Consider the following 27,166-nt stretch of genomic DNA (forward strand, 5'->3'; position numbering starts at 1 on the left):
ACTTCCTCCGTGACGCGGTAGGTGAACTTGCGTCATCACGTTGCCCCGGAAGTAGATCCACGCCCCGGTCCACGCCTTCTTAGCGCTCCTCTTGCGGTTGCTAAGCGGCCTTGGATACCTGGCCGCGGGATGCTGGGCGGCGTCAGGTGAAGATGGTGGTCAGTGGGCCTCAGGTAAGACAGACTTCGACTGGGGTGGGCCGACCGGGGCGTTGAGGCGGCCTGGGAGCTGGCGAGGGCCTCGCCTGACTGCCCTCGAGGCCTCTGGCCCTGTCGGGAAAAATCGAGGTCTGCTAGGATAAAGTAAAAGGAGGGCGCAGATATAGGCCCGGATCCCGGACCTCAGACTGCACTCGAATCTGAGTCGCCTCCAGCTGGAAGATTTTTAGTCATCCTGTTGACTGTGTAAAAATCATTAGACAAGAAACCGTAACTTAACATCCTAGTCTCATTCTCTTTTTCTAGGAATCTTGCTATTAGGAATCTGTCCTATGGTAAAAAACTATTAACGGCAGAAGTAGAAATGTGTAAATTTCAGGAGTATCTATGATGGCAAAAAATTGAAAAGTATAAAGGCGGCGATTGAACTTATTATGGCATAACCATGCAACCACTAACCTAATCAGAAGGCAGAGTACATTGTTGTATATACACACTGTGAAGATAAGCATGGGCCTGCATGGAATGGAACATGAACGGACAGAATCATGGGGGTATTTTTTTTAACCTGACAAAATGATTTTAAAGATCAACCTGAAGAAAATACCTGGGACCAACCTGGAAAATTCTAAAAATTAAGAGTAGTAAGAGGGATTAACTCTATCAGCACCACCAAATATTATAACATACATATTATAAAGCTATAGTACTTAAAGTAGTGTAAAACTGAGCTGTGACTTACAGACAGATAGAATATATAGAGTTCATAATAAAATTTAATTTTTAGGGATTTATTGTATAGGCAAGGTGGTATTTTAAATCAGTATTGAAAAGATGGAATGGTTTCAGGTGGCTTCCTAGTAATTAAAAAGATAACAAATTAATTTTAAACAACAAAATAAATTCCAAATGGACTAAAATTTAAATCTTAAAAATTATGACATCATAAAACTACTAGAAGGAAGCATTGTCAGATGTATCTATAATCTTAGCATGGCAAAAACTCTTCTAAATATGTCACGCAATCTAGAAGCCGGAAAGGAAAAGATTTAATACTTTTGACTCTATAAAACTTAAAACATTCTGTATGGCCTGCAAAATTCAAACAAATTAAACCCAAAAAGCTACCAGTAGCTAAGTCTAAAAACAAAAAAACTTATGAAAATACTTGTGTCATGATCAGTTAAGAAAAATATTAAACTCAGTAGAAAATTGAGCAGACTATATGAACAAGAAAATTAGAAGATATACAAGTGGCTAATATACACAGTGAAAGATGGCCATCTCACTAATTTCAAAGTGCAAATTAAAATAATAAAGGGTTTTTCTTATCTATCATATTAACAAAGATGAAAAAATTAAAAATAGATAGGATTGTATGGAAACAGAAATGTATTAGAGTTAGTGGAAGTAAAAATTAGTACAATTTTTTTGGAGGGCAATTCAACAGGTAGGAATCTATTCTACAGACATGCAAAGTACACAAAAATATCGTGTTCAAACATGATGTTTGTAGTACTTTACTAGCAAAAATTTGGGGGGAATAGCAGATATCAATCAGTATATGACTGGTTACATAAATTATGGTACATCTATAAAATGGAATGCTGTGCAGCCGTTTAAAAAGTGGTAGATCCATGTATAGTGACATGGAAAGATGTGAAAGATACAGGTTAGGTGAAAAAACTGTGTTGCAGAATAGTGTATGTGGTCCTATTTCATAAATAAAACTGTAAGTTTAACATATGTATAAAGAAATTTAGAAAACTATACCCCACATTTAACAGTAGTTAGCAGTGAGGAATCAGGTTGGATACATGGTTCCCCACATGGTAGGGTGGTGGCAGGGCAGGGCCATGGAAGTGGGCTGGTGGGAAGGCTAGGGTTTGCCTGGGGTTTCTGCAGCTGTCATTTCACTCTCAGCCTTTGGGAATTGTAGGGAAATTGTAGGTTAATTGCAGCTGTATACCTTTTTTTAATCAATTAGAGGAAGTAGACTATTTTAGGGTTTTCCTTTTGGAATGTTGTTTCCCTTTTTCTGATCCCTTCTTTTTTCTATAAGGTAACCATGGAGAAAGAGCTTCGGAGCACCATTCTTTTCAATGCATACAAAAAGGAATTATTTACCACCAGCAATGGCTATAAATCCATGCAGAAAAGACTTCGGAGTAATTGGAAGATTCAGAGGTGACCATGTGTATTGTTTTCCCTTCTAAGTGATGGTAACAGCCTGCTGGTAACACTGAAAAGTCTTTATTTTCTTACATAAGATAGATTGTTTTGGTGAGTGGAGTTCCGTTTAAAGATCGTTCAGAGATAAATTATTATTAAAACATCTCTTTTGAAATTGGTAATTAGCATATTATTAAGTTGTCCCCAAATCACAAATCAAAAAAGTATTCTAATTATAAATATACAGGTTTTTAAGAGGTTAGAGACTTCCTCCATATTTTAACTTGGGTCAGTACTTCAGTTTAGGGAAAGGAAAGATGAGAGTAACTGTGTGTGTGTGTGCAGTTTTTCTTAATGGGTAAGGATATGTAATCATATAAGCTAATTGTAGGACCGATTGAATTAGTAATTCGAGGACTTCTTTATGCTCTAGTATGGTTTAATTTGGTCACCTTGGCTTATAGGTAGTATTTGACCAGTGGCTGATGACACTGGGGCAGGCCTATTAGAGGGGATCTCACTTTGGAAGAGAGGCTTGACCAGGTACCTCTAAATCTCTTCATCTCTGGGACTCTGTAGCCTCTGGTTCCATACAGTCTAGATGCTAAAATAGCTCGTAAATTGATTTAAATAATGGATCTAACACTTGCTTTTCAAATCATGTTTCTAGCTTAAAAGATGAAATCACATCTGAGAAGCTAATTGGGGTGAAACTGTGGATTACAGCTGGGCCAAGGGAAAAATTTACTGCAGCTGAGGTAAGAATTGTTCATAAAGAAGAAATGTAGTAAGAGAGTGAGGAGCATGGGCTCTGAAACCCTGGATTTAAAATCCTCCTTCACCACTTACTGTGTCGCCTTAAGGTGGTACTTTCATCTCTCTTCATCACAGAGTTGTGATGATTAACTGAGTTAATGCCTGTGAAGTGCCAGACACATAGTGCAGGCTAGTTAAATATTAGCCATACTTCTTTGCCATTTTTTTTCTTTAAAAATAGGAAAATTCCAGTTAAAATTAAACTTTTTTATTCTATTTCATGGATAGACAGTTATTCCAAGCATAAATAACAAGTGTTAGCAAAGATGTGGAAAAATTGGAACCCATGTGTACTTCTGGTGGAAAGGTAGATGGTACAACCACTATGGAAAACAGTACAGCGGTTCCTTAGAAAATTAAAAATAGAAATTTATATGCTTTAGCAATCCAACTTCTGGATATATAATTCCAAAAGAATTGAAAGCAGGATCTCAAAAAGGAGGAATTTGTTCATCGCAGCATTATTCACAGTAGCCAAAAGGTGGAAGCAACCCAGATGTCCACTAGCAGAGGAGTGGATAAACAAAATGTGGTCTATACATGCAATGAATTATTATTCAATCTTTTTTTTTTTTATGGAGGTACTGGGAATTGAACCCAGGACCTTGTGCATGTTAAGCATGCGCTCTACTGCTGAATTACCCACCCCCTCAAGCTGCCTCAGTCTTAAGTAGGCAGTTCTGATGCTTGCTACAATATGGATGAAAATTGAGGACATCATAAGTGAAATAAGCCAGTTACAAAAAGATAAATGCTGTATGATACCATTTATATCATGTACCTAGAGTAGTCATATTCATGGAGAGAAAGTTAGACAGTTGGTTGCCAGGAGCTCGGGGGAGGAGGGAAATGGGTAGTTTTTTTTTAATGGATATAAAATTTAGTTTTGCAACTTGAAGAGTTCTGTAGAATCACTATGAACAGGACAGCCTATTGTGTGGAGTCCAGAATCTGTGAAATTCTGTCTCATTTGTGAGCAGACCCCCTTGGAAATGTTAATTGTTGCACTATACTTTCTATATTTAGGGGGTTGGAGGAGTGAAAAGAATCCAGGTTGTATGCAAGAGCAAGAGGGTCGTGCATAGCAGAGCTGGTCTGGGCCAGTGGTTTCCAAAGTGGGGTGCATGTGATGACCCACTGGGTGCCAGAAGGAAATTATATTTATTCTTCGTATTTCTTTATCCTTAAAAATTTCCTTTGAGGAGTATGTTTTATAACTATATAAATATACACACTTTATATACATATTGGAGTGCACATTCGAATTTTTTTCTAATGGTGTCTGATTGGAGAAGACCTATGAGCTTCCTTTAACTAATAGTTTTCCACTTTTGTCTGTTGTCTAGATAGCTTGGAAAATGGCATTTCAGTTTGAGTATTTTAGAGCTTTATGCTTAAAGACAAGCATGGAAATCCTATGTAGAGAGTAAATTTTATATTATCTTAAATACATTTATATTTAAGTGCCTTTATAGTTTTGAAGTGTTTCTTTTTCAGCTATTTAAGGTCTTATTCATTATTATTTTGCACAAAAGTCTTTTGTACATATTTATAGGTTGTTTTTTTCCTTTGCATAGTTTGAAGTCCTGAAGAAATACCTTGATGGTGGTGGAGATATCCTTGTGATGCTAGGAGAGGGTGGGGAATCCAGATTTGACACCAATATTAACTTTCTCCTAGAAGAATATGGAATCATGGTTAATAATGGTAATTATTATAATTACTTTAATAGAAGCAGTGATTTCCTATTTATTATTCATACTGTAGCCCTCTGGCCTAATAGTACAATTGGAAAAGCCCTGGGCTGTGAGGGTGCGTGGTTCAGCATTCTGGCCTGACCAGCAGTCTGAATTTTCTGATTCTAGGCTTCTTCCATTTATAAAATGAGAGGGACTGGAGTATAGTTCCAGGTTTCCTTTCAGGTCAAAATTTGTATGTATCTATAATATCTAACTTACTTCTGATCTAAGATATATCTTCCTTTCTTTTCCCCTTAAAGATGCTGTGGTTAGAAATGTGTATTATAAGTATTTCCATCCTAAAGAAGCTCTTGTCTCCAATGGAGTCTTGAATAGGTAAGCATGGAAAGCAGAAATGACTTCGCGAATGACTCTCATCTTTCCTGCAAGAATCTTCCCTTCTCTCTTCTCACACATTCTTTTCTTTGGCCCCTTTTCCTTTCTCGCCTTTCTGTTTTATTTTATTACATCATAGCTTATTTTATTATAATACTTCTCATCCATCAGATTATGTTCCTCCCATCTTTTGAAACCTTACTCCACATCAACTTTAGGTCAGTTAGAATACATTCAGTTGCAAGTAACAGAAAACCCTATTCAAATGGGATTAAATAATAAAGAGACTTTGTTGATTCATGTAACTGAAAACCCGAGAAATACGGCAGACTTTGGATATAGATTGACTGAAAGATTCATAATCTCATCAGGGCTCCAGTTCCATTTCTCTGCAGTTCTCTTGGCTCTGTTCTCCTCTGTGTGTGGGCTGAATAGTTTTGACAGTTCCCAAATTTGTATCCTCATGTGATACCATTTAGGGCAAGAGCACATGCCTTGGTCCCAGCTTTCCCAGAAATAATAGAACTGACATTTGCTCTGTTTGAGCTGGCCTACACCACCTGCCCATCACGCCTGGTCACTGTGGCAGAGGGCATAGAGTGCCATGATGGCACAGCTGGGTCATATTATTCTCCACCCCTGGAGCCTGGGATAAAGTCAGTTTTTTCTCACCCACTGGATCCTAAAACATAAATTAGGGGCTTTGAGAAAGTGGGAAATGAATGCCTGAGGGAGCAACGTCAGGTGCCCTCTGGGAGCTTTTCCCTATATTCACAGCGGTTCATTCCACACTTGAACTTGCTATATGCCAGGCACTCTGCTGGGTCTGAAGATACAGAGTCTAGAACACAGGCCTAGAGGTATAAGTCTAGTAAGTCTATGGACCCTTCCCTCAGGACTCAAGAAAGAGCAACTGATTCTTACATTTTAATGTTACTTTTATAGGCTTCCCGAAAGAGGTGTAGGTGTATAGGTGTACCTTTATTTAATTTTTAAGAATTGTATTTTGAACAAGTCTGCATAGTTCTTGTGTCTAGTTCATACTTAACTGTTAATGAAAGGATTGTGAAATTTCTAAATTTTTTTGTTTACTGGATTTTTAATTTTTGTCTTCAAGGGAAATCAGCCGAGCTGCAGGGAAGGCCGTACCTGGAATCATTGATGAAGAGAGCAGTGGAAACAATGCCCAGTGAGTGTGTTTTCTGAGGCCACCTGAAAAGAATGTATTTGTCATTTTGAAGAGTTTTCTTTTTCAAAATGAAGAGTTTTCATTTCTTATTACAAAAGTAATTCTCACCAGAAAACCAATTTGAATGGTTCAAAAGGAAGAAAACAGAAATTCTCCAGTGTAACTCCATGCCTCTCTCCCCAAAGATGATCTTTCTTAACAGTATTTAGACATTTTATTTTTTTTAATTTATAAAATAAAGATAGGTACCTTATTCTTTTAATGACTGAGTTAAGTTGGATATGTCCTAATTTAACCAATCTCCTATTATTGAACACTTAGGTCATTTATAATATTTTGCTTTAATAATGCCACCTAACATTTATTGAGCATTTACTATGTCACAGGCAGGTTTTATTACCTCATTTAATCCTCACAACAACCTGTAAGTTTATTGATGAGATAACAGGTTAGTTTTCAAGCTCACTTGACTAGTAGTAAGTGTCAGACCTGAGTTTCAAACCTCAGTCTGCTCCAGGGCGTATCTGTTATATAAACAGTTTTGTATTTGTTATTGTAAATAACAAAGCACAAAGTGATCATCTTTGTACATACAACTCTTGTGCACTTATGCTAATATCTTAGTAAGCCAGATTCTTAGCATTCAGATGTCTAGGTCAGAGGTCTTCTAATTGATGCATTGCCACGTTGCCCTCCAGGCATTTGTAACATTTACAGTCCCTATGAACACGCCCCTTCTTCCTCTCTCGCCAGCATGGAATACTCTATTGAAAATGGTACCACTTTATTTTAACTTTCAGTTCTTTGATTATTAGTGAGTGGGGTGACCTTTAAAGTCTGTTGGCTGATGATGTTTCTTCTGTGAATTTCCTGCTTACTGCTTTTTGCTATTTTTCTATTGATGGTTTGTCTTTTTTTTATTCATTTATAAGACCTCCATGTGTTGCAAATATTTTTTCTGGTTTACCTTTTTACTTTGGGGTATTATGCCCCATAGAAGTTGAATGTTTTTATATAATTAAAGCCTATTACAAAGTTCTAGTAATTAAAATAATGTGGTATTAATGCAGAAATAGTGAAAAATAAATTTAAAAAATTAGAATCAGACCCAGAATATATATAGAAGATAGGGGTTATTAGTTTGTAGTAAAAGTGACATTTCAAATTATTGGGGAATGGATAGCATAATTTTGGCTAACCGTTTGGAAAAATGGTTTCATTTTTATGCCACAAAATACATTACAGATGAATTAAAATTTTAAATATTAAAAATGAAACCATGAAAGGACTAAAAAAACTATAGATGGGTATTTTATAATCTTAGGGTAAGAAAGACCTTCTTAGTATGAAACCAAGGTAAAGTCATAAAGGAGAAAAATATATAACAACATATATCATAAGTTAACATTTTTGACATTCAAGAAATCACAATCTAATTCTTGGTAAATAAATGAAAGAACTGTGGACTTGGAATTAGAAGGATTTAGAAGTTCCTGATTTCATGTCTCACTTTCAGGGTGACCCAGGGCAAAGTAATTGTTACCTTTGGTTGCTCTATCTGTGTAATGGGAACAATATTAATCTCACAAACTTGTTGAGAAACTCCAATGAGGCAATACTTGTGGAACTGCTCTGTAAGGTGTAAGGCATTGCTGTTGAATTATTGCTTCCTGGTAGTTGTAGTGAAGGGCAAATGGCTGGTTGTTTGTTTTCTGGGTTATCCCGGAAGCAGCAGTGTCTTGGGAGGCTTTGAGGTGTGGATAAACAGTCCTGTTTTGTGCTTTGAAGTATCTTGACCTGTTGGAGTCTCAGGCTCTCATTTAGCCTCATTTTTTATCATGTCCCCTTTTCCTTCTCTCACTCTGCTGTAGCCATACTGATTTTGTTTGAATTCCTTAAGTACGCTAAGCTCGTTCTCACCTTTGGATCTTTACATTCCTGTTCCTCTTTCAGGAATACGCTTTCCCAAACTTTCCACCCAGCTAATCTTACTCATTCACAGGTGGTTAGGAAAAGTCTTGTATTTGTTTTGGGCATGGGTGTTTTTAGGGGTGGGTGTTTAGCCTTATGCTTAATGTCAGTCTGATTGATTTCTTAATAATAATAAAATAAACAGAGGAGTGTAAATACTAGCTGACAACTTTCATTATATAACTCAAGTGTTCATTCTCCCTTCCTTCCTAAGAATTACCTCCCTTGAGTGCACTGGAGAGAGTGTGGGGAAGGATGTGCCCTGATATCCACAGAACTGTTTCTCCCACTTACCGTCTCTTCCTCCTTGACAACTGCTCATTTCTTTCTGCTCTTGCCCTAGAAATCATGGGCTGAAGCCCCGCTTACTGGGGTACTCCTGGGCTAGGGGTGGAAAGGGGAGAGTGGGGAACGTGGGGCAGGCATCACTTCTCAACCACAATGTGACACCAAGTCATACGGGTGGATGAGACTTTACTGAAGGAACGGGGGAACTAACAGTGGAAGGAAATAATTTAAAACTTAAGCTAAAAAGAATTGTCTCATGGTCTAAGAGCAAGGAAAATTAAAATCTTTATAGGAAATTCTTCATGGGTGCTCTCTCTGCCCATCCCCCAGTCTTCTAATTTTATGCTTTGTTTTTAAGATTCTTGTTTCTCTGCTTTCTGAGGACACTTCCTTCAAACAGCTACTTTTCAGAGCTACATCTTTCTTTCAGTAAAACTGTTCCCTCGTGCAGGGATTGGCTTCATCCTAGGGTCTGCAACCCACCTTTACCTACCTCCATCCCACACCATTTCCGGAAGTATATTGCCCCATGTCAAGCTGTGTCACTCTAGATACTCAAAAGTCTTGGCTAGGACAGTGGAAAGTAGAGGAAGGACTCCAAGGCAGGTCTGTGTGGAAGTGTCCAGTGTCGGATAAATATATGCTGCTCTTCATGTAAGCACTCAGCCACTAACTGGCCCTTCTAATGACAGATACTCATTCTTGGAGGTAACACCAGTCAAATCTGTAAGGCAGAGGAAACTAGCTCCCTCTAAGACGTTGTTACATAGAGCAGGCTCATGTGTAGCGTTTGTTCAGTTCTTAGATGAGGCCCCTCTTCCTCCTCCTCCATAGGGGCTACTTTAGTTCTTCCAGTTACAGTCATTTATAGGTATGATTGTAAATTGTTAATTTAGATTCATATTTCTTAAAATGCTTTATTAAACTTGTAGCTAGAGTTATACTAATTTTTTGAGTTAACATACCATAGCTTATAGTAGATTTTGTGTTTGATTGTGAATTGCTCAAGAAACACTGAGATTGTCCTTAAAATTTTTTCACTTTTAAAAAGACTGGAATGCTTCTTTAATTTCTTACAGGGCTCTCACCTTCGTCTATCCTTTTGGTGCCACATTGAGTGTCATGAAGCCAGCAGTGGCTGTTCTGTCCACAGGCTCTGTCTGTTTCCCGCTTAACAGACCCATCCTGGCTTTCTATCACTCGAAGGTACAGCCTTTCTTAGATATGGGTGGATATGTTATTTTTATTATTGAAATAGTAAAAACGACTTTACTATTTCTGTAGTGGTTTCATATATTTTCTCATTGGTCTTCACAACAGTCCTGTGAGGTAGTATTTCAACTATCTGCATTTTACTTATGGGGAAAGAGTGGATTGCCCAGTAATTGATGGAGTCAAGACCTGTACCCAGCTCTTATTCTAACATGAGGCTATCTATAGTATAACTGTCTCTGACTACGAGCTCTTACCCTCAGTGTAAGGAAATCCATTCAAGGAAAGGTTGAGTTAACAAAATGCATGGAATTGTGCAGCTAGTATTTTAGTTTATCGCAGGAAAACATATCAGAAGACTACTTGTCTGGTTCTCATCCTGGAGACCCCACAACATGTGGGAACAGGTGTTCCCAAAGGACACAGCCCTCCTCATCATCACCCCACATATCCACTGCCTTTTAATTCATGTTGGCTGAATTCACCTTCACCTGTCTACCAAGACTTAGAATTCACCACTGACCTCCCAGTTTTTCTCCAGAGACCTAGATGTCTCTTGCTCCTCATGATCCTGTTTTTCTTTGTGGGACCTACGTATTACTTTTCCCTCTCATATTTATAAGCTCTGACATCATTTTATTAGAAGTAAATAAACGTCTATGCTGTGTTTGAAAGATGATATTTATACGAAATTCATGTATCTATTACGGTAGTTAGTCTCTCCTAAACAGTTGGAAATACTGTTTTAAAATTAAAGAGTTGTTGAATGATTCAAGATGTGGAAATAATTGGGTGAAATGTCAGTTTGTAGGCACAAAAGTAATGCGACACCATCTGAAAGGGGCCTCTAGAGTATAATACTGGAATTATAATTACTTGATTTTTCAACTGTGCACAGAGATTTTACCTGGCTTAATCAGTGGATTTTGATGGAGCATCTGTTGGGTACAGAATTCTGTGCTAAGTGTGGTGGTTCTTCTAGAACTCTTGAGAGTATTGTCTGCTCATTACCTGGCTATTTAAAGCCCATTTTCTCCTCCTAATAGGCTTTTGGTCCTGCCTTATAAACAGTTTTTCAGAGAGGTTGTTGCCTGTCACTCTTGTTTATAAGAGACCAAGCAGTGATCCCATAGAGGAGGCCGCTCTCTGTCAGGAACCCATGAAAGGGCCAGGCTGGCACTAGGAGTTCTACATCCTTGCCCAGGGCCATTGCCTTCACTGAGCTTTATCATGAGCCTTTCTAGGTCTTTGGTTTGCTGGGATAGACTCAACATTGAAGGTGCAGAGTGGTTGTTGAGTAGACATACTCTTATTTAATTGAAACAAATTATAGACAAATGCTGGAATAAGAAGCTGAAGACAATGGTGAAATCTCAGTCAGGACAGAACAGAAGGACTAAAAGAGGATCTATAATCTATTTGAAATAAATGAGATGGGGAAAAGGAAATACAGCTGACCCTTGAACGATGCAGGGATGAGGGTACCGATCTCCTGTGCAGTCGAAGATGGTGTGTAACACACAGTCGGGCCTCCGTATATGCAGTTCTGCACCTGCACATTTAACCAGCTGCAGATCATGTGGTCCTGGAGTATGTACTATTGAAAAAGTTTTCTTATAAGTGGAACTGTGCAGGTCAAACCTCTGCTGTTCAAAGATCAACTGCATTTTAAGGAGAAAAACAGAAGTCTAACTGGGAGTAGAAGTATAGGTATTTACCTACCTACAAGGTTTCAAATCGCAGCCCAGTTCATCCAGTCCCTTCCCTGGTCTTTCTGTAGAGTTCCACCAGGTTCACTTCCTGTTCTCAGTAACTGATCTGTTTGCAGTGGCTATGGTATACTAGTCCTGTTATTTTTCCTCTGAAGCGTTTGCTTTTCAGGTGGGACAAGTCAGTTTGGTTTGTAAATTTTATTTATGGACTTTGTGTATTTGTATCTCTTAACATCTCTGGCTTAGATGTCATTCTTTCCCGGTGCCAGTATGACTGTGCCTGTTCCCTGTATGTGTTGTTGCTAGAAAAATCTGATTTCATTTTGTATTTTTAATATTGCATTGTTTTCCTCATTACAAAAATAATATATGCTCATTATAGAAAAATTTTAAAATACAAAAATGGAGGAAAAAAGAATGCCACCCATTTTCACTGCTGTGAGGCAGCCCAGGCTGGTGATTTGATCATTTTCTCCCACTTTCGCTTGTGCCTTGTTTTTGTTTATTTGCTTCATAGGCTTTAAGCTCTGATAACTGTACAATTTGATGGTATACATTTTTTTTAATCTAATGTTGTGATAGAAGCATTCTTGCACATTGCTGAAAACCCTTTCTAATATATAATTTAACAACTGGAGGAGGTTCCATTATTCTTAACCATTTTCCTATAGTTGAACATTTGGATTTATTTCTAATCTTTTGTGTTTGTGACTATAAAATTGTGCAGAGTTTTTGGTATATTTCTGCAACTGCTTTCTTGCATATGTTGACAGTTTCAGGAACAGTATGTAAAAGAACTTAACTAAAACTTGACCAACATTAATAGTCATTTTTTCCTTATTTATTAATCTGATAGGAAAATACTTTGTTTTTGTTTGTTTGTTTCAACCAAAGTCCATAGTTTACATTAGGGTTTACTCTTAATGTTTTGCATTCTATGGGTTTTGACAAATGCATAATGACTTGTAGCCACTATAGTATCATACAGAATAATTTTATTGCCCTAAAAATCCCTTGTGCTCCATCTATTCATACCTCCCTCTGTCATTCTCCCCAAACCCCTGGAAATGACCATCTTTTTATTGTTTCTGTAGCTGTGCCTGGAAAATACTTTGTTTTGATTTTTCTAAATTGCTAATACTGACTAACAATGGGAAATACTGTTGAACCAATTCACATTGCTTTTTGTTAAAGTCAAATAGAAGTGTCTAAATTGAGAGGCAGGTTGGAATATAGTTGTTATCATAGTTTATATTTCTAGACTGTTAAAATACTCATGAATTGGCACTTCTTAGTATATGAGACATTTGCTCACATGATTCTGATGAGTTTGGAGACTAGGATACATGTGGCACATTTTGGTATCTGAATTTCTTACGCAGCTTTGTCACCAGCAGAACCAAGGTGGGAAACTGGCAGTGCTTGGTTCCTGTCACATGTTCAGTGACCAATATTTGGATAAAGAAGAAAATGGCAAAATCATGGTAAGCTCTTCTTTTTTATCATACTAATGAATATTGTTTGTGATTTTCATGTCTTTTAAAAAAATACTGCTGCATTTATCTATTCATTTAAAACCAGCTATTCAGAGCCCATTATATGCCAGGCACTAAGGATACAAAGTTGAGTCAGGTGTAGTCTCTGCCCTGAAAAAGCCTGTAGTACATTGAAGAGCGAGCATGAGAGACACAGAAGTAAATCCAGAAGGATGCGGCGAGCGTTTGTAAGCGTGCCACCTTGGGGTGGGAACTACCCTGGAGAAGTGGGGAGGAGCGAGCCCAACTAGGGTCTCATATATAAAGCCGAAGATCTTAAACTTTCTTCAGAAAGCCTCAGGGAGCCCTTGTAGAGTGTCCAGCAGCCTTGGGCACAGTCAGATCTGTGTTTTAGGAAAACTCCGTCAGTTGTCTGGAAAATGGGAGGGAGAGATCAACCTGGAGCCAGTTAGGAGGCTGGTAGAGTCAGCCATGCAAGAAGTGACAGTGACCTGAATAGAGGCAGTGAAGGTGTGAGTGCGGGGAGGGGCTGGCCAGCACGAGTGGGATGTAGGAGGGTTATGATAGGACACATTCTGGGGGGAGCTAGATATATTCTACTTTTTAAGTTCCGACTGTCATCAGCACATTAAGCAGGGGTTGTTTCAGGACTGTGAATAAATTTTAATAAATTCTGGCTTGTGCTTAGAGAGGTTAGAGTGCCCTAAGATAAATTATAAATTTTCTGTGAGAAAAAGGGCACTAGGGTGAGGAAAACTTTTAAGTTTTCATGTGATTTCACCAAGAGAGACAGATGGCTATTCTTTTTCCAATCACTGGTGTAGTCTCTTTCCCTTAATCATGTTTTCTTGGTTGATTTAATTCTCTAGTCCTACCCTCAGCTTTCTCAAATAACCAAGTGTCTAATTTTGTGTTTATTTTTTAAAATCCAGGATGTTGTTTTCCAGTGGCTCACGACAGGAGACATCCACCTAAACCAGATTGATGCTGAGGACCCAGAGGTAGGAGGTTGTGAATCATTAAAAAACTTTGAAATGAAAAGTGGATCCAAGTTCTCAGCACCACTTCTGCCAGTTCCAGGGGAATATCTATCTTTTACTTTATTTGTAAGACAGATGGAAAGAAGTGATGCTCTTTAGGGAGATGAAGGCCACGTTGTAAAAAATAACAAATCAATAAATTACATAATTTGTTACAGTATTCAATGGGACAGGAACCTCTATAGATGTAATAATTGGAATTTAATATATGCTCTCTGGCCCAAACTTTCAAAATCAGTACCTGTAGAGAAATATGTTTTTCAAAAATATGTAAGATATAAAAATAATTTTATCATGAAGAAACAAAGATCACCAGAATTTGTTTTAAACTATAATTTCGTTGCCTTTAGGAAAAACCATCCTAAAGACATTGTGATAATAGTTATCAGAGAAGGGATAATGGTGAGACCAGCACTGGAATGGGAACCAGTAACTATATTCTAGGTCCTGTTTCATCACCAGTCCTGGGACCTTAAGCAGTTTATTTCGGATCTTTTTTTGTCTTAGTTTTCTCATCTGTGAAGTGGGGGTGCTAATATACCTGTGTTCTCTGTCTCACAGAATAGCTGTGAGGCCTAAATTAGATGTAAATGTACTTATTAAACTAAAAGGTGTAAAACGTGCTGTATATCTAGCAAGATTTTTTTAAATTCTTGTATTATATACCAGGCACTGTGTCCACATAAATCATCTTCTTTAAACCTCATGACAGCCCCAGAAGGTAGATGGTCTTATTCTTGTTTTATAGAGGAGGAAACCAAATTCTGCAAGATTGCAGCTTGCTCAAAGAGCAAGAAATTGCAGGGCCAGGACCCATAACCCAGCTCTCCTGATTCAAAGTCTGCTCATTCTACAGTTACTTCTCAGTTTCTTAAACTCTGAAATGTCAGGATAATAATTTCTTGGCTGTAGACAGCAGGAGGTGGTCAAGAGGTGATCAGAAATGGCTGTCCACTGACTACTGCCCTCGACTGGAAAGCCCTATGTCTAAAATATCCCCTTATGTGGAAACATTAAGAGTGTGGCTGTTTAGCTTAAATTCCTCCTGAAAAGTGATGTAAGCCCCCAAAATGAAAGAACTGGGGTACAGCTAGGAATACACTTTTCAGCTCTCACAGGACCCAACTCTGAGTGGATGGCATCTTTGGCAGTTGCCAAGCTGAGTTAGTGTTGTGGGTCAAGGGAAGCAGCACTAAGATGCTGCATCTGCTTCTGTTCTGTGTGGCCACCTTGCTTCTGCTAAGTGTCTGTCATTCCTGTTTTCTAGTTGAAGAAGTTGAAGTAAGAAAATTCTTCAAGGTGCCTGCTTAGATTTAATACCTGGCCATGCCATTATCAACGCCTATTTCAGGCTGATTCTGGAGCCTGTGCCTTTTCTGCTGCCCTGTTGTTCACTCTCTTAATACACGTGACGCTGGGCTGGTTCTGAAGGGAAGCATCAGTAGAAAGCCAGAGGAAGGGGATGTTGTTAAGACCTTTCTCTAAGACCATGCAGTTTTGTGTATCTTCCAGATGTGAGACCTGGTGAAAACTGTCCTTTGTATTGCAAGGCTTTGGAAAGTAAAATACTGGATCCAGGAACATTTCACAGTAAGAAATTCCAAAAATCTGAACTGCCTAACTATGGTTTCAGATTAAATCTTGTTAGGTTGGAATGGGTTTCAAACCCAGAAATAGATCAGTTTCAAATGATAGTTAATAAAATAAAATGATAGCTTGATAAAGGGCTGAAGGAATTTATGTAACAAGTTTTAACCTCAGCATTTGCTAAGAAGTCATGAAAACCAGTGGTTCTGGTAGCACTCTTTTAATGTTTCTGTCTGGATGTCTAAGGCCTTGTTAGTTGTCTGAACTAGGATTTTGTAGCAGGCTTCTGTGCAGAGCCGAGAATCAGCCGCAGGACCTTTGGGATTGCTGGCCTGTTACTGATCTCCATGCCACGTCCCAGGTGTGTGTCCTGCCCCAGTCAGGGCCCTTGCTACTGCTCTCACCTCCATCCCTGTCCTATTAGAGGGTTTAAGCCTCTGCAGCAGCCAGATAGTGCCAGGAAGGGCATCTGTTTGTTGATCCTTCTGCCTTGTTTCTTGTCTGAAAAAGAGTTTGAGGACTGGGGAAGTTTTTGACCCTTGGGATATAAAAAGAAGTGAGCCTGCTTGTCTGGACTTATTTCTGTAATGCTTAGGTGTCTTCTCAAGTGCTAGTGCCGGAGAATGTGCATGTTGTAGGTGACTTCAGAGGACCAGTTTTTAAAACGAGCACCAAGTTGGCCTTGTTGGAAGTCAAGCCTAAATGAGTTCAAAGGGAGATTAGGAATAAACAAGCCTCTTGTTGCCAGCATGCGTTCATTTAAATTTAAATTTATTGCTGGACTAGGTAGTGCATTCACATAGTTTGGAATTCAGAACCCTGCACAATGAAGTCTTCCTTCTGTCTTTGCCCAGCTGCTTGTCTCCCTAGTGACAACAATCTTAGCAGTCTCTCTTTTGTTCTTCCAGAGATGTTTTATACATAGATAAGCAAATTTGTGTGTGTGTGTGCGTGTGCTCTCCTTCCCCGTTTTACTTAAAACGGCGCTGTGTATGCACACTGTCTAGCACCTTACTTTTCAAAATTACCAAATATGTCTTGGAGGTTTTTCCATATTTATACAAAAAGAGCTTTCTTTTGACTGTTTTTGTTTTGTTTGTTTTATTTTTTGAAAGCTGTATTTTCCATTTCTTCTTACTGTAGTACATTTAACCAGCCTCCTAACAATAGGCATTTAGGTTTTCCCTGTCTTTTGCTGTTACCAGAGTGTCATCATCAAGCTCTTGTCATCATTAAGCACATGACATAATTAAGGGCGCCTCAGCAGTGCTGGAGGCATGTCCTCAGTTAGATGAGAGGGGCTGGAGTCTGGTGTCTGAGGAGGGGTTGTCTGTTCTGGGGTCACAGGCGGTTTGTACACAGGACAGAAGAGAAAGCACTGTGTGCAGCCCAGGTGCTGGTGGCTGGAGAGAGGATAGAAAGGACAGAGGTTGAAATGGGAGATGGAGACTTCCTTTTATGATTGCTTCTGTTTTCTCACTGAAGTAAAAAAATAAGGTCATCACCTAAAATTAAGAAAGGGAAAATCATTTTAGATGGTTGAAGTGACGGAAGGAAGGTGTTGCTGAGGAGAATAGGAGAAGGGAATGAACTTGAGAATTTAGCTGATGGCTGAGCACCCAAGATCAATGATCATGAGATAAAAAGGAGGCCAGTCAGCAGGGTTGTGCATTTCTCTGGCCATGTTCAGCTGTGTGCACACTGGTATGAGTAATTGCAGAACTGGATTTTGCCAGTGTTCAGGTTTAGCCAGGTGACCTCTGTCCTTCTTTCCTCCCAAAGTGGCTTATTTAAGATTTAGTTGTCAGTGATCGTGCATAGTGAAATCTCTTGGCAAGAGAGTAGAAATATTGCAGATTTAGACCTGAGTCGTCAGAGACCAGGCAGAGTAAATTCTTGCCCCTGATCTGCTGAAAGGAACCCTCTTGTGGCTTTCAGATTTCCGACTACATGATGCTGCCTGACATGGCCACTCTGTCCGAGCGGCTGCGAGTGTGTCTCCAGGAGGGCGATGAGAACCCGCGGGACTTCACCACCCTCTTCGACCTGTCCATTTACCAGCTGGACACCACTTCCCTCCCCAAGGTCATCAAGTCAGTACCACAGTTCTCTGCTGCTCTGCACTCCATTCTGAGTGTTCGGTCTGAAAACACGAGCCTGGGGATGGGAGTTAGGGTTACAGCAAGTGTGGTGTGCAAAACATGTTCTCAGCTCTGTGATGAGGTTGGCTGAGATCGCTGGGAGACTGGGGTGGGGGCTTGATGCAGAGAAAACCGCCAAGAGTTATCAGCCCCTGCTGTGTTCCAGGTTCTGTATCAGGCATATGGAGGAGCCAACTTGTCCTGGTTTGCCCGGGACTTTCCTGGTCTTAGCACAGAGCATCCCATATCCCAGAAACTGACTCAGTAAATCAAGACGGTTAGTCACCCTATAAGCACTCCAAATTGTTCCTTCATTTAATACTTTCAGTAGTCCTCTGAGTTACCTGCTTCATTTGGTACTTTCAGTAGCCCTCTGAGTTACCTATCCTCTGAGCTGAGGAAACTGAGGCTTAGAGAGGGTAGGGATTCTTCCAAGGTGGGAGCAGGGATTTCAAGCCAGGCCTGAGTGACTTTCAAGCTGGTGCTTGACCCTATTTCGTTGCCTGCTTTGTTATTGTTTTCAAACATCCCTAATGACAGGCACAGGGACTAACATTTTTGAGCATCTTTGGTCTGGCACAGGATGTACATCTGGATAAATCAAAGGCTGAAGGTGCAGCTACAGACGATTGTCTAACTTCCTGCCGCTGTACTTGTGTTCAGGGTCAGCAAGTACTTATAGAGCTCAGACTGTGCCAACAAGCACTGTAGCTAAAGTGTATGGTCTTTGGAGGAGCCATACAGAGGAGACAGACAAAAGCTGTGACGCGAAGTTATTATACTAATGCTAAATGTGGAAAAATAAAACTGGACGCCATGGGCATAATGAAGAAAGAGAATTCAGTTCTGACTGGGGTGAGTGGGGAAGGCTTTATGAAAGAGGGGTCCTTGTGGCCAGGCATTGATTATTTCAACAAACATTTCTTGGTGACTTGTGTCTGCTTGGCACTCTGCTGGGAGCTGCACTTTAAGGGGTGAGAGGAAATTTCAGGAGATAGTTGGGGCACTGGGAGAGAGCACTCTGCAGTGAGGTCCTTCATGAGCAAAGACAAGGTGAGTCCAGGCAAGGAAGTTTATTCCTAATTGCCCTTTGAACTGCATTTAGCTTTGACTTCTAACAAGTACCGTGTTAAGTTTTTTTAATGTATGTTGCTTTGTCATGTGATAATCATAATGCAGTTATTATCCCCTTTTTACATATGAGGACATTGAAGCACAGAGAAGTTAAGTGACTTGCCTAAGGTCACACAGTTAGTTTTCAGTGGGGCCTGAATTTGAATCCAGCCAATCTTAACTCTGAACCTGGGGAGAAATTATCTGGAGATTTGTTACCATAGGAGGTCACAGTGTTTCTAAAAAGCAGAACAGCACTGATGCCCCAGAGCTGCCAGGGCATCTCTGTTATCCACTCACCACCTGCAGCCTGCAGGTGACAGCCAGGTCATAAATCCTGGCTGCATGTTTGGCTCTTTGTTTGCCTGGTTTTGATCTCTGTTCTCCTTCTCATGCAGGGCTTTTTTCTTAGAATAACAAAAGCTTCATCAGGCTGCTCCACTAACTCCTGCCAGTCCAAACAGCTTCTGCCATTTTGGCTGCTTCATTCCTGATGTGGTAACAGGCCATTAAGACCCCTCCTCAGTGTTGAATGAGGGACTGATTGGAACTCTGTATGATTTTAGTGTCAGCAGAGTCAAGTAGCAGATGTTTTAGAGGCTCTTTTGGTTGTATTTGTCTTTCATACCACAGCAAAGGGCAGGAGTTTCTGGCTTACAGTTTCTGTATGGTGCTTTTGAGTAGTGTTATTTGCATGTAACATCTTTTGAATGCAATTTCTCTTTTTGACTGAAAATTCCATTAGTCTTTAAATATTTATGTCAACTGTAGGGTATTGCTCTAAAGTACCTTCATTTGTCCATCTAGTACTTCTTAATGCCTGTGGGACTTGAGGTGGAGACAAATGGTGTGGCGTCCCTGCCCTCAGAGTTCATGGTGGGTTTAGGAGTGAGACACCAGTGGTGAAAATGCAATGCTGAAGTTCAGGCCGGGGTATGTTGGCATATGTAGCAGCCCCATTCACAGATTTGTGTATAGTCATGACAGTCATTCTCCCCCTCTTCCTATACTGATCGTCTTTCTGAACTAGGTTTGGCTTAGTTTTAAGATTAGCCGTTTCCCACCCCCACCAAGTACATGTTGACTACTGGTAGGAGGAAGATTTGGGCAGGTGGTGAGCTGAGTAGAGAAAGGGAAGAGTTAATGGCATTTGTTTTATTATTAACATAGGCCTTCAGCACAGTCAGCTCTGTCTAGGGACAGAAAACAGAATCTCATGGTTGGAACGACCAAGGGCAGGACTCGGCAACAGGGTTCTTCATGTATGGGTAGTAGGACCTCTAGCTTAGAACTGCCTCTAACGTCATTCTGCCTTCTGGGTGGACTGAGTCGTGGGGCTTCTGGTTGGCAGGGATTGGCCAGGTCTGAGTTCTGATCTTGCCTTTGTTGCTTCCTAACCATGTGACCTTGAGAAGCTGCTTCATCTCTATACCTCTGTTTCCTGTTCCATAAAAGATTACACCCACTTCTCAGGGTTGTTTTGAGGATTAAATGGAATAAGTACCTAGCACAAGGTCAGGCACAGCGTGTGGCATGCGGCAGATACTCAAGAAAAGACTTCTCTCTCTGTGGGGATCTTCTCATTGCTGGGAAAGATGCTCTCCACACACCTGAGAAATGTAGAGGGGGTGACAGTGGTAAGGTCAGCTACCTGCTCTTCTGTAGTCACAGACCTCTCTCCTTTCTGAAAGCACCCGTACGTGGAAGGAGGCATGAATTTTGTCCACACCTCTTGGCATTTGCTTATTCAGATGCATTTTGAAAGGCCACCGTTGTGTGTACAATTTAAATTGAGTGAGTGTATTTTAATTTGCCTCATTCCCAGAGGAGGTCAGCCACCTTGCACAATTCTGTACAATAATGCAAAAAAGGTCAAATGAATATTTGAGAGAAGGGAGGCAAAGGGGAAGCCACAATAAAAAAAAATACCATGGGGGGAGGTCAGCAGTAGACTGGAAACTTGTTGCTACTGCTCTCCCTCCGTCGCAGCCACTCCGGCTGCCCTGCTGTTCTGTGCAAGTGCCTGGCACTCCTTTCCCTGTTCTCCTTGCTCTTGCCTCTGGCTGAGACACTTCTAAGGATGACTGCATGGCCTGTCCCTCCCTTCACTCAGGGCTGCTTGGACAAGCCATACTTCCTGCCCCTTCCCAGTCTCCGTCCCCCTCTCCTGATCCGCTTTTCTTTGTAATGCCTATTCATAGCTGGCGTCTTGGCTTTAGTTTATCATGTGCCTCTCTTCCGCTGGAATATAAGTTCCACAAGGGCCTGCCTTGGACTCTTTTTTTCCCCTGCTACTGTACTCCCAGTAGATAAAGCTGCCTGGTACATAGTAGGTGTTCAGCGAATATTTGTGGAGTGAATGAGCAAACAGCAGTGCCTAATCCTCCTGATCTGCACAGTTGCCAGAAGCTTACTTCAAATTTGACTCGTCTCTTGATGGTGAAAACAAATAAGGAAACACAGTGAGTTACAAGGTTCCCAGTGTCCAGTGGGTAAACATTAAAAGTCTGTTTAGGAGAAGCCTGATACGAAACTTGAAAGAACCTTTCCTTTCTGTTCTCAATAAAGTCACTCTGTCTGATACAGGAGAGAAGATTCTTGAAAGGATCACTGCATTCCATATAATAACTTTTTTGTGTGTGTTTCTGCCAAAGGGCTGAACCTCCTGACTTGGTGGAGAAGAGCACCATGTGATCAGTTCGATGTGCTTTGCCCCAGTGTCTCGTCTTGATTCCTTCCTTTTATCTTCTTGTTAACACAGGGCTCATGAACAGCTGAACGTGAAACATGAACCTCTCCAGCTCATCCAACCTCAATTTGAGACGCCGCTGCCAGCCCTTCAACCAGCGGTGAGTAGGTATGCAGGGGACAGCCCACTGCAGGGCCCTGCCACTTGCCCTTCCCTGGCCAGCTGGCCCCTCGTATGTAGGTCTCCATGTCTCTCTGGCTCTACACATGCACAGAGACCAAACCTGTTAGTTTTTTGTAGGAACTTGCATTTGGTGTCATTCCCAACTGAGAAATCAAGGTCATGGACCTTCCTGGCTGTTAAATACTCCCCATCTTCTGGGGTTGGAGGGCAGATATGAGAACTCCTCAGGGAAAAGGATGAAGAGCTTTGTGCTAGAAAACTTTGAGCTTTCTAGGCAGCAGGCACTCAGATTTATAGCACAGTTCTAACAGCCCTCGTGTGTCTAGAGGTTATTTTTCCACATCCCAGTCCAGCATGAACTCCACTGCCTTCCAAATTGTCTTATCCCACCACATTCCTAGAATGTTATGAGCCAGTTGGCTTCATCTTGGTAGCTTGAAGCTGGCCATGGTGAAAGTATTTACAAGACAAAATGACAAATGCTACAGATCAGGCCTTTTGTTTTGAGTGATAGTCAAACATTTATCAGCACACCACTGGTTCATTCCTGCGAATTCTGGCTCTAAGTTCAGCACTTTCTACATTAACCCACAGCTGTTTCCCCAATTTCTTCCCTAAAGAACTCATGATTAGATGAGAAACAACTTGTACAATCAAATGTTCAACACTAATAAACCTAATAAGCCCCAAGCTCTGTGTCCTTGCACGAGTTAATGGGCACTGGTACGTCAGCTTGGTCAGGTCAGTGGTCTGGTTAGAGCCGGTTCCACTGAGTTGCTTATAATGGACTGTTGTCTTGTTTGCTGTGGTCTAATGGGTCAGGGCAGGAGATGCTGGCGCTGGGTGGTTCATCCCAGGGAAGGGCTGAGTTGGCCTCTCATACTCCTTTCGTCTCATCACTGTTAGTTATGGCTTTGGATATGCTCTTTCATGAAAGACCTTATTGCCTTTTAGGTTTTCCCTCCGAGTTTCAGGGAATTACCACCTCCTCCGCTAGAGCTGTTTGATTTAGATGAGACATTCTCCTCTGAGAAGGCTCGGCTTGCTCAGATTACCAATAAGTGTGAGTCTTGTTTGTTTCCTTTTGTGAGTTTTATTGTGAATTTCTGAGATTAGCTGTGAGACAAAGCTTAGAGATTGTTTAGGAAGAACAAAATGTGAATGGGCGTATAAAATTAGTTTTTATTTCATGTAAATGATGTTGATTATTTCTCTAGAGGCCAGTTAGCTCAGTGAGTTAGAACATGATGCCAAGCAGAAGCCAAGGTCTCAGCCTTAATTCCTGTGGGTGTTTAGTTCTGACCTATTGAGTGACTCTAGGATGAATTCTGACCTTGGCTTCCAGTTATCAAATCTAGGCCTTTGGTCATAGGAGCAGTTGAGTAAGAAAATTCAGTCACAGCCAATAAAATTACAGAAACTTCACATTGGAAGGGATCCTAGAGTCATATGTGCCCACCCTGAGCTGTGGATGAGGAAATGAGGCCCCAGGCCACTTGGATGCATGGTGAGTGGTGCTCCTGACTTTTAGTCCAATACCTCTCCTGTCAAGCCCTGTCTCACACAGCAGGTGGGCCTGCACATGTGTGCTCAGACACAGAACATTAACCATACGTTTTGAGGCAGTGATCCCACTCCTGGGAAACTAATCTAAGGAGTTGGTAAATGAAGGTACACAAATGATTACTACATTATTTAAAAAATAAAATACAATTGGGAATAGTCTTAATGTTCACTAGCAGGGGAACAGTAGTAAATTGTACCACGTTCAATCAGTGGGACAATACATAGTCACTGTAAAAGAGATTTACAAGCCCAGGGAGTGACACTGATACAATTTAAGCAAGATTCCTTAATGAAGAAGACATGATATAAAACTCTACTTACAGTAGGATCCCAACTATGGGAGTATCTGTATGATCTGTCTGTGTTCAAGGACTGGAAAGGAATATGCAAAAATGAAAATGGTTCAGTATAAGACACCTTTACTGCATCTCTTTTCTGTGCTAGGCATTGTGGTAGGTGCTGTCCAATCAGAAATTAGCAAGATCCAATAATTAGTCCAGTAGGAATAATAGACCTGTGAGGGACCAGATGCTTTGACCTAGCATTTCTGTTTCTAGCAATTTATCCTTCAGAAATCCTTGTAGAAATACAAAACAAAAAAAGATTAGCTACAGAGGTATTAATCATCGCATTCAAAAAATTGGCATCAGTCTAATGGTCCATCAATAGGATTGGTTAAAAAATATATCAAAGTGGAATATTATACATCTGTTAAAAGATGTGGAGCATAAGCTTTGACATGGAATGTCCGTGTTCTGTCGATAAATGATGAAGGCAACTTACACAACTATTGTAGTTTGATCCCATTTTTTACACATGTAAATATGTAGGCATACATGGCAGTAATTACCCTAAGTGGTGGTGGTGGGGATAGAGCTGGGGTGAGAGATCATAGCTATGATAACTATAAAAACGCAAATCAGAGGGGAAACAAAAAGAAATGACAATGTTATGTTGGAAAGGCAGTAATGGCTGTCCATCCTTGATACAGGCCTGGGGTGGTGTCACAGAGATACGCTATTGGTGGAATTGTGGGTGATATTTTTTATTTTTTCTTCATTTCCTATAATAAATGCTATTTAAAACACCCACATGTCCTTCTCATAATGGTCCTTGTGGCATTCGGAGAATGGTAATTTAATTTCCTACTGGTTTTTCCTGTTCTTTGTAACGTAGGAGTGTGGGATCTGGGAGTAGGCGAGCCAGAACCAGTCCAGCCTTATTCTCACTAGGTGTCACACTTTTGTCCTAACTTACAAAAGCAGCACACAGAGATCTCTACAGTTTGTCATTGTTTAAGTCCCTTAGTCACGTTACCCTAGGGAGAGGTGGGTGATCTTGAGACAACTCAACAGGGGTACCTCAACCACAAAAGTCTGTAGTTGGGAAAGGGCAGAGTTAAGGGTGAATCTAACTGCCCTCACTGTGCTTAGGTACTGAAGAAGACCTGGAATTCTACGTCAGGAAGTGTGGTGACATTCTTGGTGTCACCAGTAAACTACCAAAGGACCAGCAAGATGCCAAACATATCCTTGAGCACATCTTCTTCCAGGTGGTGGAGTTCAAGAAATTGAACCAGGTATAGCGTCTGGAAGGCCCAGTGAAGTGGGAGCCCTTCGGATGGTGGTATCATCCAGAAACTGGACTTCTTGTGTTTAATGCCATTCATTCATTCTGCAAGTATTTTGGTATCTATTGGTGAACAAAACAGATAACAGTCCCTGCATTTATGGAGGGATTTAGCTGGAGGAGACTGTAAACAACAAACAATACATAAGTAAATCACAGGATATTCTAGGGGATGATAAATGCTATGGTAGAGAAAAGTAGAGCAGGGTGAGAGGGAAGTGTGGTGAAGGTGGCAGTGTGGATATTCAGAATAGGCTCCACTGGAGCAAAGACTTGAAGGCATTGAGGGATTTGGGGACTAGTGTCCAACAGAGGGAAGACCCATGCGGAGTCCCTAAGGCTGGGCTCTGCCAGGCATGTTTGAGGGACAGCAGTGATGCCTGTGTGGCTGGAGAGGACTGAGCTAAGGGTGGAGCAGTACAGGACGTAAGGTCAGCACCTTATATTAAGGATCATTTTGCCCTAGACTGAGGTCCAGGAGCTTAAAATTTTGCCTGGCCTTCATTTTGTCTATCCCTGGACAGGATTTCTAAAATTAAAAGCCCAACCGCTATTGTTAAAGGGGCATTCATTTATATACTACTGATGGGAGAATAAGTTAGTCCGACTTTTCTGGAGCTATTTTTTGTAATATCGTTCAGAAGCCTGAAAAATATATATACCTTTGACCCAGCAATTCTAATCCTCAAAATTTGTCTTGAGAATATAATACTGAATGTGTGTAGATTTACAGTCAAAATGCTCAGTGCAGCATTGTTTTAATGGAAGAAAAGTCTTCATCAGTGGGGAACTGGTTAAGTACCTAGGGTGTATCCTGTAAGATTAAGAATGTTTAGAAGAATGTTTAAGGACTTGGGAGGACATTTATGATACAGTAAATGGGGTGAGGTGGGAGGAAGGGCTATAAAACAGTATAAAGAGGGAGAGTCCGTTTTTCTTTAATATATGTACGTTATGCTGAGTAGAAAGACTAATTAGGATCTGAGCCACTACTGGCAGGGGGCTGGATCTGCTGGGTATTCATAGTATACACCTCACTTGTGCTTATGGTGCTAGATGTCGGGGCTACAGCAGTGAACGGGATGAATGCAGTCCTTGCTGTCTGCCTCTGAGCTCCGTGCAGTGGGGGAGACAGGAGTATACGGGCGAGGACGGTGCTCTGAGATAAATGCCAGGAAGGGAACTCAGGGGCAAAGTACTGATATACTTGCTCAGCACTGAAATACGGGATGGGGCTCAGGTAGATTCCCACCAGTACTTACCTGGGTGGCAAGGCAAGGAATGGCCCCCAAAGCCAAGGTAAGAAGTTTTGTGTGGTCTTTGCATCAGTATCTCCAACTGTGTTTGCTTCCCACTCATCATGAGGGGTGGTGGGCTGTGGTCAGAGCCCTGTCCTGATCATGAAAATTTGATTCTTGGTCTGGATTTAGCCTTAAAGCCAGAGATTACCTGTGTGTCCCAATTAAAGAGGATTTAGACTCTCTAATCAAAGCCAAAACAACAAAGAATTCACATTTCAGGCTTTGTACTGAAACACTAAAATTCTATGTCTTATTCCCTCATCCAGGAACATGATATTGATACAAGTGAAACGGCATTCCAGAACAACTTATGAGGACCAAGCCTCTTGAAGCATTTTCTGCCTCCTGATTCTCTCTGTAAACTTTTTGAATTACTCCTTTTCAAAATTGTCTATACAGTTTTTCCTCTGTGAGCTGTGGAAGGTCCGTGCATCTTCTGTAGTGCCCGGAGAGGGATAACGTTTCTAACTTACAAGATCCTTATGTAAGATATGTTCCATTTTTTAAATTAAATCTGTTTGAATCTGTACTTTTATAATTTATGAATCAGTCTTTCATTGAAGTCTTTTCTTTTGACTCCAGTTCTAGATGTGAGTCTCTTTTATCAAAAGCATAAATAACTCTCAAGCTTCTGAATCCTTATAGCTTTTGGACTATCAAAAGGATAGAAAACAAACAACCCACAATCTGTTTGCCCCACTGTACCTAATGAAAAAGATTAAATAGTAGATAGGTACCTTCCTTACATAGACCGCTCACTCCTTCTCCCAGCTGTCCACAGGCACAACCATTTGGAGGCTGTTGTCTCCATCCTCACTTTCATCCCCC

General features: G+C 40.7%; 1 protein-coding gene across 4 annotated transcripts; it reads left to right on the top strand.

Annotated features, from left to right (window-relative positions):
* Positions 1-19: 19 nt before the first annotated feature.
* Positions 20-26,884, top strand: IFT52 (intraflagellar transport 52). Of its 4 annotated transcripts, none has more exons than XM_032461204.1 (14): positions 20-173; positions 2,221-2,345; positions 3,001-3,088; positions 4,724-4,853; positions 5,146-5,221; positions 6,339-6,410; positions 9,749-9,875; positions 12,976-13,077; positions 14,022-14,090; positions 17,655-17,809; positions 21,732-21,819; positions 22,797-22,905; positions 24,842-24,987; positions 26,605-26,884. In XM_032461204.1, exons 1-14 carry the CDS (start codon positions 153-155, stop codon positions 26,650-26,652), a joined length of 1,356 nt encoding a protein of 451 aa, XP_032317095.1. In that variant the 5' UTR covers positions 20-152; the 3' UTR covers positions 26,653-26,884. The 4 variants fall into 4 exon arrangements, 3 of the variants coding, with proteins under 3 accessions (XP_032317095.1, XP_006193551.1, XP_032317096.1); XM_006193489.3 differs by having other exon boundaries at positions 12,991-13,077; XR_004312932.1 differs by lacking the exon at positions 26,605-26,884 and having other exon boundaries at positions 21,732-21,827; positions 24,842-24,980.
* Positions 26,885-27,166: the final 282 nt, after the last annotated feature.

This window comes from Camelus ferus, chromosome 19 (assembly GCF_009834535.1).
Source record: "Camelus ferus isolate YT-003-E chromosome 19, BCGSAC_Cfer_1.0, whole genome shotgun sequence".
Classification (NCBI taxonomy): Eukaryota; Metazoa; Chordata; class Mammalia; order Artiodactyla; family Camelidae; genus Camelus; species Camelus ferus.